The following is a 20728-nucleotide window of genomic DNA, read 5'->3' as shown; positions in this document are numbered from 1 at the left end:
TTTCATGATTCATGTTAATGCATTAATTAATTAATGGATGTGATTTTGACTGGTGTGTTTGTAGAACACCAAGCATTATGAGTTGCTAAACTACAGTGAGCATGGCACCACAGTGAACAACGTGCTTTACTCCTGTGACTTCTCTGAGAAAGTCTCGCCATCGCCACCCAGTGGCCTAGTAGCGAAGGTCCAAGGCATCATTCGTAAGTTCTTCTAATTCACATCCTGTGCGTTCTTTTCAAATGCTGAATTGTGTCCATGTCCCAATATTTGGTGGACCTGGCTGTTTCTTAGTTGGGTTAAAGGTCAAATGCATGATGAACACTTACATACAGTTTTGCAGTAATAAGACATGTCTTTTTTGTTCTTGTTTTTCCCCCCCTCTAGGTCGAAGCAAGAAGTGGGTGGACAAAGAGGGTCCCACGTCTGTGGTGGGATTGCTCCCAGCTGGCGGAGTGATGAGCAGCCACCCTCAGGGTGGCTTGGAGCAGTTGTGCAGCTGTAAGGCAAGCAGCTCAAGCCTGATTGGAGGTAGTGGAGCAGGCTGGGAGGGCACGGCCATGCTCCACCACGGTAGCTACATAAAACTAGGTTGCCTGCAGTTTGTGTTCAGCATCGCAGAGTTTGCCAGTAAGCAGCCGAAAGAGGAAGACAGCGCCACGGCTGCTGCCAGTTGCACTGGCAGCAGTGCTTCGAGCCTCACACACGCCACAATGCTTGCACCTCCCCGCAACACTGCCGCAGCATGCAGCCCCTCCAGCCAGGACGAGATGGAGACAGTACTTTCCGACCAAGTGCTCACTCTGCACTCCAACTCTATCCCATAAACTCAAAGCAGGAAATCCCACCCACCTCTTTTTTTGTTTTGGTTTGCACCTTCTTTGCTATACAGTTATTGTAAAGCCTGCACAGTTGGCTGGTGGACAGGAATTGTTTTGTTTCTTTTTTAGGTCATTGTTAATGATATATTTGCATGAACTTGGGAGTATAATTGACAATCTCTTCTATTTTTGAAAGACTGACATCAACCTTCTGTTCATGTTAGACTGACTTTGAGCAAAGAGTATTAGTCTATGTTCAATTATTTTGCCAGTATATTATGTATGATGTATCCTAACTTTGTCAGTCTGTCTGTTTAGCACAAATGTCTCATTTTGTTGTTTTGTCTTAACGTGCATTCTTATTTCTTCGGCTGCCTTTGCGCCACAGGTAGCTCTGTATGACATGGTACACTACTGTTCAAAAGTTTGCAATCATCTAGAAATGTCCTTATTTTTTAACAAAACAAAACAAAAAAACACTGTGTTGCATTACCATTCAAATGTTTGGGGCGGCTCACTTAGAAATGTCCTCAAGAGAAACACTTTTTAAATGAAGATAACATTGAATCAATCTGATAAACATTCTAGACATTGTTGATGTGGTCAAACCTGTTTCCCCTTTTGAAAAGGACATTTCTCTGTGACCCCCAAACTCTTGTAGTTTATATATACAGCAGTATATTTTCACGGGAAACATGGCATTGTCTTGGTGACCCCAGACGTTTTGAATGGTAGTGTACATGCTCATACATTATATGTACATCCATCTTCTGTAAATATGTATGATTCAATGGCTCTCAATTGGAGAAGCATTGCATTTCATGTAGATTCCCCATTTTTGGCTTTTAACTGTACAGCCCATGGAATTTGTGATACTGTGTAGACTACCAGAGATTTTGTGATAAGCCTTGTTCGTAGTCTGTACTCTGCTATAATCCATCTGTAAATATATCGTTTTAAGCACTCATTTTAACAACTTGTGCTGCTCTGTATATAAGCACTCTTTTTCTGTAGCCTCTCATCTCATAACTGTAAATACATAAAGATTTTCTAAGTACAAGCTCACTGAATCTGTAGTGGCCCTGCATTTTTTTTTCTCAGGGGCAGGGGGGGTGTCAAGACCCTTCCCTACTGAGGATCGGAACTGGGGCCTCATCGCAATGTTTGCAGATGAAAATGTTAGTGATCGCTGATCGGCAATGAATAAAATCTGCTTCAATCAATGTAGAACACTGATTCCCAGACATTTCACCATCATGCCCCGACTACTTTAACGTAATATAAAATAATAGTTAAGGCCACCAAGCGCTTGCCCTCGACCCCCACCTCCAGGTCTGGCTCCAGAGGGGGTGGGGGGGTCCCGGTGACCCGTGTCTGGGCAAGGGAACCCTATAACCATTGGTTTTATTCATCATAGGGGGTTTTGGAGCCGTGCTTTTGTCTGATCCCTCACCTAGGATCTGTTGGCCATGGGTGACTCAACCAGCTCTACACCCTGGTGCAGAGAATGGAGCAGTAAATTACCGGGGCTGACAAACCAAGGGCTTTCCCTTCTTGGGATTGTGTTAGTATTTATTTAATTTTTTTTTCTGACTTGCCATTTCCTTTTGAGATAAACAGCGAACTCACACACCAAGTTTGGTGACCCTAACTTGTTGCTGACTGCTTTTGTTGCTTCATATCTGGTCCTTCCAGTTTGCTGACAAGGGGAACATCGCCACGCCCTTGCAGGAAAGGGGTGTGCTTGTTTCAACGGTCAAGTCAGTCTTTACACAGCAGAACAAGAGCGATTACATTCACTCTACTCGCGGTATTTCAGACGACGGCACAATGTTTATTGCCTTGCTGGTTTTGGGTGGAGTTGTGGGAGCTGCTTATGTTTTCCGTCGGGTCGTGGTCAAGGGGAAGCGGTGCACGAGCGAAGCAAAGCTGCACGGCAGGACTGTGATCGTGACCGGTAACAATCCCGATTTCCTTTGGCTTATTCGCCCGGGGCCGTGGAAGTTACAGCCACTTAATCGGTTCATGGGCAAAATGTATTTCGCATTAACTTGGAATTGAAAAGACTGAACTGTCACTCAATAAGGGTTGCTTCTCTAAGCCTGTGGGAATGTAAAGTTATTTACTTTAGATCTACTTTCCTTAATCGGACAGCTGATAAAATGCAGCCCTTCACATTGAATTCACAGTTGAACTTGGATTTTCGTCGACTAGGATTGCTAAGAATGTTGTTCTGTCACCCCAGGTAGCAACACGGGCATTGGGAAAACGACAGCAGTAGACCTGGCTAAAAGAGGAGCCCGAGTTATTCTGGCTTGTCGTAATCGGCAGAGAGGAGAGGCTGCTCTTGCTCATGTCAAACAGGTGAGAAGAACTGAAGTCTTGATGATGCGTTTTCCATCATGTAATAATGACCTATTTGTATTCGACACGTGCAGTATGTGTGAAGTGAGTCAAATATGTTTATTGGCCCTGACAGGAGAGTGGGAGCAATCAGGTTGTGTTCATGCAGTTGGATCTAGGGAATCTTAAATCTGTTCGCAGCTTTGCCGAAACATTCCTGAGAAGTGAACCCAGACTGGACATTCTCATCAACAATGCAGGTAAGAGCACTAATTGCACAACCGGATGGACAGCTCCAGCTGTACGACAGTCCTGGGTCTCAGTTGTCGTATTTTACGCTTCATAATGCGCCACAGATTTTCAATGGGAGACAGGTCTGGACTGCAGGCAGGCCAGTCTAGTACCCGCACTCTTTTACGACGAAGCCACGCTGTTGTAACGCGTGCAGAATGTGGTTTGGCATTGTCTTGCTGAAATAAGCAGGGGCGTCCATGAAAAAGACGTTGCTTGGATGGCAGCATATGTTTCTCCAAAACCTGTATGTACCTTTCAGCATTAATGGTGCCTTCACAGATGTGTTAGTTACCCGTGCCATTGGCACTAACTCTGCCCCATAGCATCACAGATGCTGGCTTTTGAACTTTGCGTCCATAACAGTCCGGATGGTTCGTTTTCTCTTTGGCCTCCCAGAAGACACGACGTCCACAATTTCCAGAAACAATTTGAAATGTGGACTCGTCGGACCACATAACACTTTTCCACTTTGCGTCAGTCCATCTTAGATGAGCTCTGGCCCAGAGAACCCGGCGGCGTTTCTGAGTGTTGTTGATAAATGGCTTTTGTTTTGCATAGTAGAGTTTTAAGTTGCACTTACGGATGTAGCGCCGAACTGTATTTACTGACATTGGTTTTCTGAAGTGTTCCTGAGCCCATGTGGCGATATCCTTTACACATTGTCGGTTTTTGATGCAGTGCCGCCTGAGGGATCGAAGGTCACGGGCATTCAATGTTTCTTTTCGGCCTTGCCACTTACATGCAGTGATTTCTCCAAATTCTCTGAACCTTTTGATGATATTATGGACCGTAGATAATGAAATTCCTAAATTCCTTGCAATTGTACGTTGAGGAACATTGTCCTTAAACAGTTCGACTATTTTCTCATGCACTTGTTCACAAAGAAGTGAACCTCGCCCCATCTTTGCTTGTGAATGACTGAGCAATTCAGGGAAGCTCCTTTTCCACCCAATCGTGGCACCTCCCTGTTCCCAATTAGCCTGTGGGACGTTCCAAACAGGTGTTTGATGAGCATTCCTCAACTTGCTCAGTCTTTTTGCCACCTGTGCCAGCTTTTTTGGAACGTGTTGCAGCCATAAAATTCTAAGTTAATGATTTTTTGCTAAAAACAACGTTTATCAATTTGAACATGAAATATCTTGTCTTTGTAGTGTATTCAATTAAATAGAGGTTGAACATGATTTTCAAATCATTGCATTCAGTTTATATTTGTTTAACACAATATCCCAATTTCATTGGAATTGGGGTTGTATAACAAAATAAAATGACATGTTGCCTTTCTCTTCGTGATCAAAAATTTTAAATGTCTACCAATCATGCAAATTGTGTCTAAGTTACACAAGTTGTGTAAGTTGTTGTATGAGGAATGAAAAAGAGGAAAATGACTGCTGTACTTTTTTTGCCTCAGGAATTTATATGGCGGGTCGAACGGAGGATGGTTTAGGCATGATGTTTGGCATCAATCACGTTGGTCACTTCCTCTTAACCAACCTTTTGATGGACCGGCTGAAGGAGTGTGAAGCAAGTCGAGTGGTCAACGTGTCATCATTGGGACATAACTTTGGAAAAATCGACTTTGAATGTCTAAATAAACACAAAGCTCTGGGACTGGGGACTTCATTCATGGAGGTATTGCAGGCCTATTGTAACAGCAAACTATGCAATGTCCTCTTCACCCATGAGTTAGCCAAGAGACTGCAAGGAACCAAAGTCACATGCTACTCCCTCCATCCAGGTCAGTGAGAATTTACTGTAACATTAATTCTGATGAAATTATGCAATACAATCTACAAATAACGGGGCCGGGAATTGAACCCCGATCTTCAGAACTGTGAGGCAGAAGCTCTAACCAGCCGGCCGCCCTGGTGAAAAAAAGTATTTTTATTAATGGAAAAGGCAATGGTAATGGGGGTGTGACGCTGGTTATGTGAGCTAGAGCAAGGTGCTATAGAGGAGATGTTTTATATTTTTCTATTCACTGGTGGTTGGAAGAGTCATGTGAAGAAAGTAGCCAGACAAGAAAACCCTGAAGGGATTTGGATCAGATGCTATCAGTCGCTGGAATGTCAGCTGAACACCGTGGTCTGCTTTTTCATGACCCGAGTCACAATGCCCTTCCTTATTGGTTATACGAAAACTCTTTTCAGTGGGATTTTGTTGCATTTATTTAATTTACAATTTGACACACAACTGAGTATCCACTGCAAGTTGCATGTTGTGTGTGTCTGCAAAACAAATCCATATATGTCTATATTGTGCACGGCCTTTTTTATCAGTCTATTCTTTGAGTGCTATTTTGACATATACTGTACGACACCATCGGATGTTTAAGAAAAAGGGGAAAAGCAGCATTTTTTCCCCCCCCTTTATTTTGTCATGTTTTTTTCCCTGCAGGCAGTATCAACTCTGAGTTGGCCAGGAACACCAACTCATTGTTTCAGATCCTCTTGAAGCCCATCACTGCCCTTTTCTTCAAAAACACTGTCCAGGGATGCCAGACCACTCTTCACTGTGCTCTGCAGGAGGGAATTGAACATCTCAGTGGACGTTACTTCTCCAACTGTACTGTGCGAGAAGTCTATTCTAAAGCAAAGGATGATGCTGCAGCTAAGAAGCTGTGGGAAATCAGTGAGCGAATGTGTGGCCTTGCATGAATGAATTCACAATTGATTTTAGTTGAATGCAATTAAAGCTCATAACTTTGTGTTGTAATTACTTCACTGCTCCTGTCACAAATTTTGTGTCTCCAGATTAAACTGCTGACAACTTGGTTTTACTGATTGAATTGTGCCTACCTACGGTAGATCAATTTGCTTTTGAATAACCTTAATTGGATATTAATCACTGCGGTTGGCCGGGAATATCTTTCCCTGTACTATTTCTAAAGTACTGATAAAATGCTAACAGTGGCTATTCTAAAATAGCAGGATATCAACCTGAGTACAAAAGGTGCTCAAGCAGATGCATAAGAATTTTTAATGTTGCCTTGTAGTCAGGTACTATTCCAAATGAGAATTGCCTTTTTCGGCCGTACCTTTTCATAATATTATGGACCAGAGATGATGAAATTCCTAAACTCCTTGCAATTGTAAAAAGCTGCAGCTTGAGGTCACAAACTGATGGCTGAAGATTCTCCTTCAGAATTTTATGTTAAAGAGCGGAATTCACGGTTCCATCACAGCAAGTTGTCCAGGTCCTGAAGGAGAAAAGCAGCCCAAGACCATCACACTACCACCACATTTGACTGTTGGTATGCTGTGCTAAATTTATGCCAGATGTAACAAGACGCACACCTTCCAAAAAGCTCAACTTTCATCTTGCCAGTCCATGTAATATTCTCCCAAAAGTCTTGGGAATCATTGTTGTTGTTTTTTTTTTTTTTTTGCAAAAGTAAGACGAGCCTTTATGTTCTTTATGTACAGCACAGGTTTTCACCTTGGGCTTCTGCCATGGATGCCATTTTTTGCCCAGTCTCTTCCTTATTATTGTCATGAACACTGACCTTAACTGAGGCAAGGAAAGTTTTCGTGAGTTCCTTTGTGGCTTCCTGGATGAATCATTGCTGTTTTCTTGGGGGTAATCTTTGTAGGCCAGGAACTCCTTGGAAGGTTAATCACTGTTCCATGTTTTCTCCATGTGAGGATAATGGCTCTCCCTATGGTTAAAATGAATCCTAAAGCTTTAGAAATGGCTTTTGTAACCCTTTCCAGACTGATAGATGTCAATTACGTTATTTCTCAACTATTCTGGAATTTCTTTGCATTGTGTCGTTTTGTTGCAGCCTTTTTAGATCTTTTGTCCGACTTGATATTGTCGGGACACATTAGGTTTAAGTGATTTCTTGATTTAACAGTTCTGGAGGTAATCAGGCTTGGGTGTGTGTGATCAATGAAAATTAACCAAAAGTTGTGATTAGCCACAATTCATGATTTAACAAAGGGGGTGATTATTTTTTCACACAGGGCCAGGTGACTGAATAGTTTTTTTCCTGATTAAATTAAATCATTTAAAAACAGCATTTTAAGTTCACTTGGGTTATATTTGTCTGATATTTACATTTGTTTGATGATAATAAAGCGGAGAAACTATGCAAAAATATAAGAATTTGAGAAGGGGGCAAATTTTCACGGCACTGTACTCAATGAGCTAAATTGAAATACCTTCAAAATATCTGTAGAAATAATGACTTCTTTTTTTCTGAACCAACAACTAATTTTGTACAGCGCACAGCTTGTTAAAGGTAGCCGTGTGGTGCCTGTTGTATTGTTGTACACCCGGTGAGGACGTGCATTAACTAACCAAAAGAACCAGATAAGAGAGGACAGAAAAGGGACTGGACAGGATGTGGGAAAAAGAGCAAGGCAGTGCTACAGTCGAGTGGTGTGGTGGGATTATTTTTTAGTGCCTAAACACCTGTAAGAACCTGTGAGTTGTTATGAGTATGTTAGTATAACCTGTGCCACCGATGACCCAGGGAGGTCTCGAGCCTGACCGAAACGCCCCCAAGTGGAGGGGCATGGGCACCGGGACCCCGCCCTCCCCACCCAGCAAGCCCCACTGCCCCCATCAACCCAGGAGAGCATGGGGGGGCCCATCCATCAACAGGATCCAACACAGGAGCCAGCAGCCACCCAAAAAAGTCATAGCTTGCCAAAGCAAGCCCAAGTTAAGCGCCCGTGAGCAAGGACGGGCGAGGGCGCCAAGAGAGGGGAAAGGAAACCAAAGGGGTAGGGGGGCGCAGGCCCCACAAGTCCAACTAAGAGAAATGTGAAAACCCACCACCCACCCTATTACGATTGCAATGCAAACTAGAACTAGCAGACATTCAACAGCTTCTTCCCTCTTGCAATCAAGTTCTTAAACAGCTAACCTACAATTCCTTTGCAACATGCCAATTTTTTTGTCTTGAGTTTGTTGTCACATTTCTGTGGGGCCAATTATACATTACTCGTGCACTCACTGCAGTAGTCTCGCCACTATGCACTATTTGCATTTCTGTTGTTGACCAATACTGGCCACTCATGCCAGAGTAGCATCTGCCCCATTTGCACACTGACTGAGGAGTATCTGCAACATTTGCACAATCAACATTGTCCCAGATTATCGCACTATTCGTCACTTTAAACTGCATACATTTCCTTGAAGTCTCGGCACCCTTTGCACAATTGTCATTGCACCAGGCTATTGCTATATTAGTCATTCAAACTGCTCTAAGTGCTAGATGACTCTGCATCTTTTTGCACAATTGTCAAAAACAAAAACAAAAAAAACAAACAACAACAAAAAACATTTGTACCGGCATTACCAGATAACTAGCAACCCTTTATTGCTCAGAGCCTTGGTGGGAGAGGTAAAGAAGAACCCAAAGATCACTGTGGCTGAGCTCCAGAGATGCAGTCGGGAGATGGGAGAAAGTTCTAGAAAGTCAACCATCACTGCAGCCCTCCACCAGTCGGGGCTTTATGGCAGAGTGGCCCGACGGAAGCCTCTTCTCAGTGCGAGACACGTGAAAGCCCGCATGTAGTTTGCTAAAAAAAAACAAAAAAAACACCTGAAGGACTCCAAGTTGGTAAGAAATAAGATTCTCTGGTCTGATGAGATGACCAAGATAGAAATTGTTGGCCTGAATTCTAAGCAGTATGTGTGAAGAAAACCAGATACTGCTCATCACCTGGCCAATACAGTCCCAACAGTGAAGCATGGCAGAGTACCCAGAGAGGAACTGTGGTACTGTATGCGGAAGTCTGGAGTCGCAGAGAAGTATGTTAGAATAATACAGGACATGTACGAGGGCAGCAGAACAGCGGTGAGGTGTGCTGTAGGTGTGACAGACGAATTTAAGGTGGACGTGGGACTGCATCAGGGATCAGCCCTGAGCCCCTTCCTGTTTGCAGTGTTGATGGATAGGCTGACAGATGAGGTTAGACTGGAATCCCCGTGGACCATGATATTTGCAGATGACATTGTGATCTGCAGTGAAAGCAGGGAGCAGCTGGAGGAACAGTTAGAAAGATGGAGGCATGCACTGGAAAGAAGAGGAATGAAGATTAGCCGAAGTAAGACAGAGTATATGTGCATGAATGAGAGGGGTGGTGGGGGAAGAGTGAGGCTACAGGGAGAAGAGATAGCAAGGGTGGAGCTCATCAGAGGGACAGCCAAGGTTCGATGTTTTGGAGACAAAGTTAGAGAGAGCAGACTTCGATGGTTTGGACACATCCAGAGGAGAAATAGTGAGTATATTGGTAGAAGGATGATGAGGATGGAGCTGCCAGGCAAGAGAGCTCGAGGAAGACCAAAGAGAAGGTTGATGGATGTCGTGAGGGAAGACATGATGGCAGTTGGTGTTGGAGAGGAGGATGCAGGAGATAGGCTTACATGGAAAAGGATAGCACGCTGTGGCGACCCCTAACGGGACAAGCCGAAAGGAAAAGAAGAAGTCAATTGATGGATTTGTAAAATGTCAGTTTCCCCCCTGGTGTGGTTCATAGTCGCATGAATTCCCGTTCACACAAAAAACAAATTAGATTGCTCTTATCTCTTATATAAAGGAAAAGGTTTGACTTCGGTGACCTCAACCCCAGAGATAGGAGGCTTACATGGAAAAGGATAACACGGTGTGGCGACCCCTAACGGGACAAGCCCAAAGGAAAAGAAGATTTACATTTGTTTGATGATCTTAAACAAAGTGGGGAAACTTTGCAAAAATATAAGAATTTGAGAAGGGTGCCAATATTTTTTCAAGGCACTGTATAGATATATGTACAGTATGTACTAGTCATTTCTACATTAATTAGTACTTTTGACGAATCAACTCACCCCTAACGCTTGGCGACGTCTGGTTGTTTTCGCAGTTCATGTCTGACCATGCAGACTTTGTCTCACCAGGTTTGCTTATTTATTTTGTAAATAAACGGAGCATTTTTTATATCCCCAGCATTGGCGTGGATGTGGATTTTTGCCTCTCGTCTTCTAGTCTTCACCACACTGACCCAAAACGATTTGCAACTTGAATTTTAATGCTTGTTTCATGAAATTGTATTATTGTATTTCCAACAGTCTATTATCATTATTTCATATCATTTCTCTTGGCCACACTGCTTTCAGTATGTGTTATGTGCATGTTAGATTTTCAGTCTTATCCAATTTCAGCCTCTATGTGCTGCCACAGTCAAATCTGCTTTGGGCCTTCAGGATCACTAGTTCTGGCCGATGTAACTTAAATTATATTAGCAATGGGACTGCTTCTTTAACCAATTAGATTTCAAATTCACCTCAAAGGTAAATAATATCAGCATTTTCCCGTCCTCTGATTGGTTGGAAAAGGCAAAACTTGCGACTGCCAAGTTTGACCAATAAAACAAATCTTTAACAATCTGCACATATTAATATATTTAATATTTAGCATTTGTGGAGAGTATGGGACATTTTACATCTAGTGTATTTCACTTCCATTTTTAATGTTTTCCTCAGTTTATTAATTAATAATAATTTACAAGACCATGAATTATATTTTGATTTTGAGGTAAAATAGAAACTTGAATTGGTTGACTCTTAATTTGAAAGAAACATTCTCTACTGTGTAACCCCATTGTACTTTGTACAATGTACTACCATTGTTTATTTGATCACGGACCTTTTTGTCTCCTTGATGTAAAATGTAAAGGAAAAATCTATTTAGTAAAAATTTTTTTTCAATAACCAGCAGTGGGCGTGCCTAATTATAAGTGTTGTCTAAAATTTCATGTTCATATTTTGACATTTTTGGAGCGGTTTTATGGCGGTATTTTACAGTTTTCACCCAGTCCCTAGCACAGGGTTCGGCTATATGAAGCTCTATCTGTCTACTAAAAAAAAAATGCTAAAATAGTGTAACGTTCCCATAAATTCCTTAAAATATAATAGAATTAATGATTTCTCATCATATATACGAAACATTTCAAATTCTGTCTTTTATTTTTACTACAATATGTCTGTTCCTTAAAGTTGCTGTCATTACCGCCACATTGACCACTTTCAGATCAATAAAGTTTATTCAAAATCTGATTCTTGAATTCCCTGTGTCATTTTGTCTTTTCGCTCAAGCACATGCTTGGGCAGAGAGAAGTCAGACATTTTTGAGAACTGCATGAGTAAGTTTTTTTCCCTCATTTGTACCGTTAAGTCACATCATATTTTTATTGCATGTCATTACCAAACGACTTGTCGTGTCAATATGTTTAAAGATTTTCCTGTAAAAACTTGATAATCATATAAAAATGTTGTACAGTACTAGCTAGCTAAAAGAAAAATGTAAGCTAACTCTACCAGCATAGCACAGTTAGCTAAACAAATTAAAATGTCATTACCATCGCATGTCATCACATAGTGCAGTGTGGTGGTGAGACAGAAACGAAAATCAAATAAACACCGGCTAAGTGTACACAGTGTGTAAGTATTTTGAAAAATTCAGCAGTAAGAGATGCTGTCCTTGAGACAACATTCCAGTTTAACTCTCTCCTGTCCAGATGCACAAGTGCCACTGTTTCCATTTTGGTGTTTTTTTTTTTTTTTTTTTTTGCTGTTTCAAATCGCCATTTTGTGTACGTAGAGTAGATAAATACCGACATCTTCTGGCTCAACAATGCAAGCGCGTGAAGCCCACGTGATTAAAACGTACTCATGACGCAAGTCTTGGAATCTCGAAACGTATTTTGCCACTACAAAGCCGAATATATTATTAGAAATACCTTTTTAGAAACGTAAACATTTAAATATTCATGATATAAGCGGAACTACTTTATTGACGTCGACAGGCTAGCTTGATACTAACTAACACAGTGATGGTGGCGCCTGTTGGATTCGTGGCGGTCGTCGTCGTTTGCTATGTGTTCGCGTATTATTGGGTGTTCAGGGGGGCGAGGTGCTTGAGTCCAAAGAAGCTGAACGGCAAGACAGCCCTTGTGACAGGTAATCTTTTCGTTTTCAGGAGTCGTGTCAGTCTACGTGGGATCAGAACTGTGACAGGAACTACCCGGAATCAGTTTCTTTGTTTACGTTAACACGAGTACGGTTCAATTGTTCTAAACACATTTTAAGGACATAACACGACCATGTATCCAGGGCTTGACGCTAACGTTTTTTGCTCACCAGTCACCGTGGCTAGTTGGCTTCCCAGACTCACAAGCCTTTTTATGAGGGCATTAACTTGTGAATTTATGGGCCACATCAAATCCTGCATGGCAGTGTGAAGCAAAGTGGGATGCTGTATATTATATGAATTGTGGCGTTGATATGGGAGTTACAGCGGCTGAAAGAAGTATTGAACACGTCACCATTTTTCATCATTTAATATATTTCCAAAGGTGCCATTGATATGAAATGTTCACCAGATGTTGGGCACAAACCTACGTAATCCATACACACAAAGAAAGTAGAACAAATACAATCGGAAATTAAGTTGTGTGAAATGCCACAGGGAAAACGTATTGAACACATGAAGATAGGGAGGTGCAAAAAGGCATGGAAAGCCAAGACAACACCGAAACTCTTATCAATAATCAAACCGCAATCCAGCCCCTTCTATCAGCTGGTTCAGTCCTAATTGATGGCCTACAAAAAGGTCTCATAGCCAAGTTGTGAGTCAAGACACATCTCATGATGGGTAAGAGCAGACAGCTGTCTGAAGGCCATCGCAAACTCATTGTTGCAAAACGTAATGATGGCATTGGTTACAGGCGCATATCTAAGCTTCTGAACGTTCCAGTGAGCACGGTTGGGGCCATAATACGTAAGTCGAAACCCAATCATACCACCATAAGATTTCCTCAATCAGGTGCTCCTCGCAAGATTTCTGACAGTGGATACAAAGAATAATCAGAAGAGTTGTCCGAGAGCCAAGGACCACCTGTGGAGAGCTTCAAAAAGACCTGAAATTACCAGGTACTGTCACAAGGAAAACAGTGAGTAATACACACTCCGGGGCTGCATTTCAGCAAATGGTGAAAGGAAGGATGAATGGGCAAATGTACTGAGACATTCCTGACAAAAATCTGCTGCCATCTATGAGGATGATGAAAATGAAACGAGGGGGGGACATTTCAGCAGGATAATGATCCAAAACCAAGGAAACTCTCAATTGGTTTCAAAGAAAAAAATAAAGCTGCTAGAATGGCCAAACCAATCACCTGACTTGAATCCAATCGAAAATCTTCCCAACATCTGGTGAAATTTTCATGGCAATAGCACCTTTGGAAATGTATTTGAGAAAAATAGTAACGTGTTAAATACTTATTTCAGCCGCTGTATCTATTTCAAAAGCTAGATCTGCAATGGACCATCAGGCACTGCCACAGACATTTTGGGCGGCAGCTGCTCAAGCCAAATAAAGGGCACCCAAAATTATTCATACAATTAAGAAAGAAAAAAAACTAGTATATGGATCATCCATCCATATTCTGTACCGCTTATCCTCACAAGGGTTGCGGGTGTGCTGGAGCCTATCCCAGCATATCTTGGGGCGGGAGGCAGGGTACACCCTGAATTGGTCGGCAGCCAATCGCAGGGCACATATAAACAAACAACCCTTCACATTCACACGTACAGGCAATTTAGAGTCTTCAATTAACCTACCATGCATGTTTTATTTGCATGTAAACGCCACAAAGGCGAGGCTGGGATTTGAACCCCAGTCCTCAGAACTGTGAGGCAGATGTGCTCACCAGTCGTCCACCGTGCTGCCCGTATATGGAGCATGTATTATTTATTTCTGTTGAGATAATCAATACAGTCACAGTCAGTTAAGTTCAGGGTCTACCCCGCCTCTCTCCCGGAGATTGCTGGGATAGGCTCCAGCACGCCCGTGACCCTAGTGAGGATAAGCGGAAAGGTTGATGAATAAATGAATAATTATTGATGAAGTGAAAAAAATGAGTGCAGCAAAAAGGGGAATTTTTTCATCCAGGGCAAAAGGGCAGGTGCTTGAGCACCACTTGGGGTCGATGTGTGCATGTGCCTGTGGACCATTGTATGTATTTACCGACATATCTTTTTTCAGTGTTATTTTGTGGTGTAACAAGTGGTATTTCCTTTCAGGGGGCAACACTGGTATTGGTAAGGCCACAGCTCTTGAATTGGCCAAGAGAGGAGCCAGGGTCATTTTAGCCTGCCGTAATAAGAAGAAAGCTGAAGCTGCTGTGTTTGACATCCGCAGAGTAAGATACTTCTACACTTGTATGTTCAAGTACCTGTAATTGTTTTTAGTCCGAAATGCAATGCATTGTATTGAGGGATGTTAATTTGACTATTAACAAATGTGTGTGTAAAATTACAATCTCATTGACTGTGTCCGTCGAAACTCAACGAATCTAGACTGATTTTCACTCATAGCCTCAAACAGTATACTTGTCTCCTAGGAGAGTGGGAACAATCAGGTTGTGTTCATGCAGTTGGATCTTGCAAGTTTTCAGTCTGTACGCAGTTTTGCTGAAACCTTCTTAAAAACTGAGCCCAGAGTGGACATTCTTATCAACAATGCAGGTAAGATGGTTCAAATAGATCAAATAGATCAAATAGATAAAAATATCACATTTTACAGAAGTGTCTAAAAAGAACGACAGAACCTTATTTTAAGGAGGAGGAGGTGATGGAGCAGCAAAAAAACAAAAAAAAGACAATTGGAATATCCCATACTAATTTCACAGCAGCATTTTAGAGTTTAAACTCGTTCGTGAGCTTTCTAGTTCCAGGAAGAGTGCTTCGAGGTGTATTTCAGAGCTTTAAAAGGGAGTTTGAAAGCCTCCTGCAGAGATGTTTCGGTATATTATTTTTCTTTTGGCCCAAAGTTTGGGATAGTAGGACACCACAGTTATTATGTCTTCCTCCATTTCCCCCCTTGCCGCTTACAGTACAAGTCTGCCAAAATAGCACTCTGAAATCACTCCGCCAACCCTGCTCCCATTGGAGGAGCTTTTTGACGTCACCGCGTCAACGCTCCAGAATACAACACTTTTCTACCTGATGACATGACGCTGAGCGTCAGATGCCCTCTGCATTGACGCGACACTCTGCGTCACGTCAAAATGTGCTGACGCTCCCTCAGCACGCGCACAATGAATGGAAAGTCGAAGTTGTCAGGTGCCTTACTACGTACAGTGTGAAAGAGCCTTTACACTGAGGGCTCCTAACTTCTCTTCCCCTGGGAAAACCACTTCATTTTGAGTATCCCCACAACCATATGATTTACATCCATTTTAAATCAATTGCATAAATGTACCACCACCATATACTTTAAAACTATTGTTTATCATTATTCACACTATGATGCGATTTACTAGCAAAAAAAAACAATTTACCTATTTAAAATCATAGTCCCAAACAGAATATGGGTAAATAATTACTACTGCAATTACTGCACTTTATTTACTTTCTGATACTTTGTTTTCCAACACAATCCCCTTTAAAGGAGTCTGGGCTTTGCACTTATCTTCATATGTCTATGCTATAAACAGGGTTTAGATGGATGGATAGATAGATTTGTCAGCTTTGGCTTAGCTTTAGCTTCATAACAAAGTTATTCAAACCTTTGTGCGACTCTGTGTTTATTGTAATGAGTGAAATGAAAATGAGATGCATGTGAATATACAAACTTATAGAAGGTTTTGAATGCACCTTGTACATGGGTAGAAGACTTTCTGGCATCAACTTTGGGGGTGCGGATTATACTTGAACGCGTATTATAGACGAAAAATGACGGTATTTTTTTCGACATTATATATGTTTCAGGTCTAATGGGGCCTGGATGCACAGAGGATGGTTTTAGTATGGTGCTTGGGGTCAATTACCTGGGTCACTTCCTGCTCACCAACCTTCTCCTCAGGAGAATGCAGCAGTGCGGGCCCAGTCGCGTCGTAAATGTGTCGGCTCTTCTCCACCGCCTTGGCAACATTGATTTCTCCTTTCTGGCTTGCAACAAAGATTTGGTGACAGGCCAGTCGACCTGGCGCAACTTTCAGGCCTACTGCAACAGCAAGCTGTGTAATGTGCTCTTCACCAGAGAACTTGCTAACATACTGGAGGGCTCAAAAGTGACCTGCTACAGTCTCCACCCAGGTTAGTGAAACTTGCACTAGTGCACTACTATCATCTTTTTGTTTATTTATTTCCATTTGAGAAAAACTATGGAAACAAATGTCTCATCTAAGTATTTAATCAATCAGAGCCCGTAGTTCACCCTGATATCACTGATGTGACAATGTGTTGGAGACTGCAACTGCATTTCTTACTGGTGGAAGTGTATAGTAATGTCCACTTGAAATGCTCAGATTACAGTTTACATCCATTTTAAGTGTGTGGTTGCAGTTGTTTTAAAGCAAAACATTCAATTATCTCTTGTTAAACGTACTGACTGTTTAGTAGCCATAGCATTGATGGATGGGAGTTGCTTTCTCAGGGAACAAGGAGAATAAGGAGTAAATAGTTTGGTAGGAAAATTACGGTATGTAAGGAGGCTAGATATAATGTAGGCCTGTAGTTGGAAAAGACACCCAAGTCAAGTTTTGTTTTTACTTATTTAAATGACACTGGTATTATTTAGCCTGTCGATAAAGATGTGCTGAACTAACAGCCAGTGGTGGGAAACCCCTAGGCAACCTAGGAGGGATGGGGTCTTACAGGCAAGTTGAAGAGTTAAAAAATAAAAAGAAATTGTTTGAATAAGTTTGGAAAGCTTGATCATATCTGTTCTTCACAGGCATTATCTACACCAAATTATGCCGCAATATGAGCCTGTGGCAGCAGTTTCTGTTAATGCCCTTTGCCAAGCTTTTCTTTCTCGACCCTGAGAGTGGCTCCCAGACCACTCTGTACTGTGCCCTCCAAGAGGGCATCGAGACTCTCAGCGGGCGCTATTTTTCCAACTGTGCCCTGCAACAGGTGGGACACAAAGGGCGAGATGATGCTCAGGCAAAGAAGCTGTGGGAGGTGAGTGAGCGATTGACAGGTTTATCATCCAGCCATCCATTTTCCGTACCACTTAAGAAGTTAATTAATTCTGAAGCTCCAAGGACTACATGACACCTCTTTGCTTCATCAACTACTTTCTACCACTGTGCCTATCTGTACTTCATCACTGTATGCGAAGAAAATATTTTTGGAATAAACAATATATATTTTTTGTGTGCATCTAATGCCTGTCATTTTTCCTAAAACTAATGATATAATTATTATTTATGTGTTTGAAGTTTAAATACTACTATGACATGTGCTAATGGAATTTGATTTTTCAGGGCTCTACAGTGTGACTGATTTGGTCGCACATGGGCCCTAACATCTGAATGGTGCACCGGTACGCCAAGCTATTATATGTATATACAGTCTGGGGAAATCAATGGGTCGCATGCTTGATGCAGTTATTGCAAGTGTGGGTTATGCTACCAAATATATTAAATGTTACTCACTTTAAGTTAATTTAATCATGTCTGTTCCAATACTTTTGCTCACTTGAAAAGTGGGTGGGTTCAAACAAAAGGTGCTCTGTCCTGAGTTGTGTAACACATCTAGATGTGAATACCATGAAATAAAAGCTGGAACTCTGAACTTCCACCCATCCATTTTCTTTACCGCTTAAGGCCTCTTTATACTCCCGCGCAGCCGAAAACGCCCGCATTGCATCACGTGACTGACACATTGGCCCTCTGCGTCACTTGATGCGCACACTGCAAAAATTGTTGCTGCGCTAAGAATGCCACTGAAATATTTCGTGATTGGTCCGTTTTAGTCACATGCTGTGATGACCTACTCAGCCTTCCCCTTGGTTCCACATACCGTCGCCTTCTTGATCGATTTTGCAGCATAATTAAACATATCATCTGGTCATCTAGGTCCATTTGTTCTAGCAGACATTGTTCCACGGTCGCCATTGTTGTTGCTTTGGTCCTTATTACGGAAAGCAAAGTTATAAACTGCTACCGGAAATGGCCAAAAAATGCAGAGGAAATTCCACCCAGTGGTGTCCAAGCCAATACCAGCTGTAGTGACACCCCCGACTTGGAGGAGTTTTGAAAATGTACTGCAGTACATTTTCAAAACTGCGCGCGTGGGTTGTGCTCGATTATAAAGGCAAACTGCGCGCGGGATAGCCGCAATGACATCAGCGCGGTCACCACCTACGCGAGGATAAAGATGCCGTTATCCTCAGCAAGGTCGCGGGCAGGCTGGAGTCTATCCCAGCTATCTTCGGGCGAGAGGCAGGGTACACCCTGAACTGATCGCCAACCAATCGCAGGGCACATATAAACAACCAACCGTTCGCACTCACATTCACACCTACGGGCAATTTAGAGTCTTCATTCAACCTACCACACATGTTTTTGGGATGTGGGAGGAAACCAGAGCACCAGGAGAAAACCCACACAGGAACGGGGAGAACATCCAAATTCTACACAGGGGAGGTCCTCAGAACTGTGAGGCGGAGGTGCTAACCAGTCCTCACCGTGCCCCCCATTTAAAGACATTTTACATGCTAATTATGTTAGTCAGAAACTCCACACAGGCGATGCCGTAATTTGAGCCCCGGTCCTCAGAATGTTGCATGTTTGGCAGATGCAATCCGAGGTACGCCTGGTTACAGCTCTCACATCTGTTCGCTTGAGCAATCAAATATGAACCAGTTTTTGCGTGTGCAAATCTTTCATAAATCAAGCCCTTTGTGTTTGATATTTCTGGGTAGAAGATAGGAAAAGAAAAACTAGCCAAATAAAAAATAGCCAAGGTTTATCTTGTGATTTTTTTCTTGGAACGCACCGTATCTTTTCTCATAATCGCATTGTGTTGCCGTCAGTGGCTACATGCTTATTTTGCTTCCGAGTCTCTGATGTCACATGGGGTTTTTGAAGGCACTGGAGGCAAGGAAGTGGGGGACCCAAGTGCAGGGAAGCAGGGAGGCAAGGCAGGAGTGCAGTAGTCTCACAAATGAGATTTAATTCCAAAATAAACAAGGTACATGGAAAACTATAAATGCTAACTTAACATAGTAAAAAATCTATAATCAAAGAAACATGGAAACCAAAATACTGACCACTCGTCAACATGACGGGATATGGAAACATGGGGTGAGACAAGATTACCTTTGACAAAATACAAGACCATGACATCTGAGTCACAAATGTGATGTAATGTGATGTACTCAATGTACGTTTACATAATGTGATGTAGTCAAATGTACTTTAACAACCCCAATTCCAATGAAGTTGGGATGTTTGTTAAACAAAAAAAAAGAATAAAGCTTTTTTGGAACGTGTTGCAGCCATACAATTATAAGTTAATGATTATTTGCTAAAAACAAAGTTTTATCAGTTTGTACATTAAATATCTTGTCTGTGTAGTGTATTAAATTAAATATAGGTTGAACATGATTTGCAAGTCATTGTACTCTGTTTTTATTTATGTTTAACACAACGTCCCGACTTCATTGGAATTGGGTTTGTACAATATTGACCCATTTCTCCATTTACACAACAATAATGTAATGTAGGGTAAACAGTGTAACACAGGAGGGAATAATTGTTCTTTTTGGACAACCTTTGGGGTTTGTATAATGAAGCTGTGATTTCTCATGTTTAAATAAAAGACGGTCTCTTGTTTTATTATTATTATTATTTTTTATATGTAACCTATGTATTATGTCTCGTAAATTTTTTTTTATGTCATTTATGTCAGTTACAAATCAAAATCTGCCATGATTGTGTGTCTGTGAAAGTGTTGCAGAACATTTTGTGTCATTTTTAAAAAATAAAATAGTTTAATTAAAGTTCAATTGAAGATTGTTTGGTGGCCTAAAATATGCCCAATAATTAAATAGGGGGTAATTCAAATGATGAATCAGAATCTTCTTTATTTCCCAAGTATGTCAAAAGCACACAAGGAATTTGTCTCCGGTAGTTGGAGCCGCTCTAGTATGACAATAGACAGCCATTTTGACAAAAAAACATAAAAACACACTACGGAGAGTCACTTAACCTCCAGCAATTTAATGGCAAGAGGGAAGCAGCTGTTGGAATGTGTGCGTGTTTGAGTTTGCATTGATCGATAGCGCGGCGGCACGGTAGAGACTGATTAGAGTGTGTGCCTCACAGTTCTGAGGACCGGGGTTCAATCCCGGGCCCCGCCTATGTGGAGTTTGCATGTTCTCCCCGAGCCTGCGTGGGTTTTCTCCGGCCACTCCGGTTTCCTCCCACATCCCCAAAACATGCATGGTAGGTTAATTGACAACTCTAAATTGCCCGTAGGTGTGACTG

At 41.9% G+C, this 20728-nt stretch overlaps 3 protein-coding genes across 4 annotated transcripts in view; all 3 read left to right on the top strand.

Moving 5' to 3' along the window:
- phf12b (PHD finger protein 12b) overlaps positions 1–1897 on the top strand; it is a 41262-nt gene extending 39365 nt beyond the window's left edge. The window contains exons 14-15 of the mRNA XM_061781565.1: positions 65–203; positions 388–1897. Of these exons, the coding sequence (XP_061637549.1) occupies positions 65–203; positions 388–827 (579 nt within the window). The 3' untranslated portion in view covers positions 828–1897. The remainder of the gene's footprint in view (positions 1–64; positions 204–387) is intronic.
- A 663-nt stretch (positions 1898–2560) lies between these two features.
- Positions 2561–6228, top strand: LOC133482036 (dehydrogenase/reductase SDR family member 13-like). Its single transcript, XM_061781566.1, has 5 exons — positions 2561–2778; positions 3067–3185; positions 3301–3424; positions 4867–5193; positions 5853–6228. The coding sequence occupies exons 1-5, from the start codon at positions 2652–2654 to the stop codon at positions 6110–6112; spliced, it is 957 nt and encodes a 318-aa protein (XP_061637550.1). The 5' UTR covers positions 2561–2651; the 3' UTR covers positions 6113–6228.
- A 5289-nt stretch (positions 6229–11517) lies between these two features.
- On the top strand, positions 11518–20080 carry LOC133482382 (dehydrogenase/reductase SDR family member 13-like). 2 transcript variants are annotated; one of them, XM_061782447.1, is made up of 5 exons: positions 11518–11587; positions 14529–14647; positions 14849–14972; positions 16218–16544; positions 17185–20080. In XM_061782447.1, the coding sequence occupies exons 1-5, from the start codon at positions 11584–11586 to the stop codon at positions 17505–17507; spliced, it is 897 nt and encodes a 298-aa protein (XP_061638431.1). In that variant the 5' UTR covers positions 11518–11583; the 3' UTR covers positions 17508–20080. The 2 variants fall into 2 exon arrangements, with proteins under 2 accessions (XP_061638431.1, XP_061638430.1); XM_061782446.1 differs by lacking the exon at positions 11518–11587 and adding an exon at positions 12094–12404.
- The last annotated feature ends 648 nt before the right edge of the window (positions 20081–20728 follow it).

Source organism: Phyllopteryx taeniolatus, chromosome 8, assembly GCF_024500385.1.
Source record: "Phyllopteryx taeniolatus isolate TA_2022b chromosome 8, UOR_Ptae_1.2, whole genome shotgun sequence".
Taxonomy (NCBI): domain Eukaryota; kingdom Metazoa; phylum Chordata; class Actinopteri; order Syngnathiformes; family Syngnathidae; genus Phyllopteryx; species Phyllopteryx taeniolatus.
This window is presented reverse-complemented; position numbering and strand designations above follow the sequence as displayed.

Excerpts from the sequence above, each read along its gene's own strand:
- LOC133482036 (XM_061781566.1), top strand. The coding sequence starts at position 2,652 with ATGTTTATTGCCTTGCTGGTTTTGGGTGGAGTTGTGGGAGCTGCTTAT. Across the intron at positions 3,425-4,866 it reads CATTCTCATCAACAATGCAG|GAATTTATATGGCGGGTCGA; the intron begins GTAAGAGCACTA and ends TTTTTGCCTCAG. Across the intron at positions 5,194-5,852 it reads ATGCTACTCCCTCCATCCAG|GCAGTATCAACTCTGAGTTG; the intron begins GTCAGTGAGAAT and ends TTTTCCCTGCAG.
- LOC133482382 (XM_061782446.1), top strand. The coding sequence starts at position 12,278 with ATGGTGGCGCCTGTTGGATTCGTGGCGGTCGTCGTCGTTTGCTATGTG. Across the intron at positions 14,973-16,217 it reads CATTCTTATCAACAATGCAG|GTCTAATGGGGCCTGGATGC; the intron begins GTAAGATGGTTC and ends TATATGTTTCAG. Across the intron at positions 16,545-17,184 it reads CTGCTACAGTCTCCACCCAG|GCATTATCTACACCAAATTA; the intron begins GTTAGTGAAACT and ends TGTTCTTCACAG.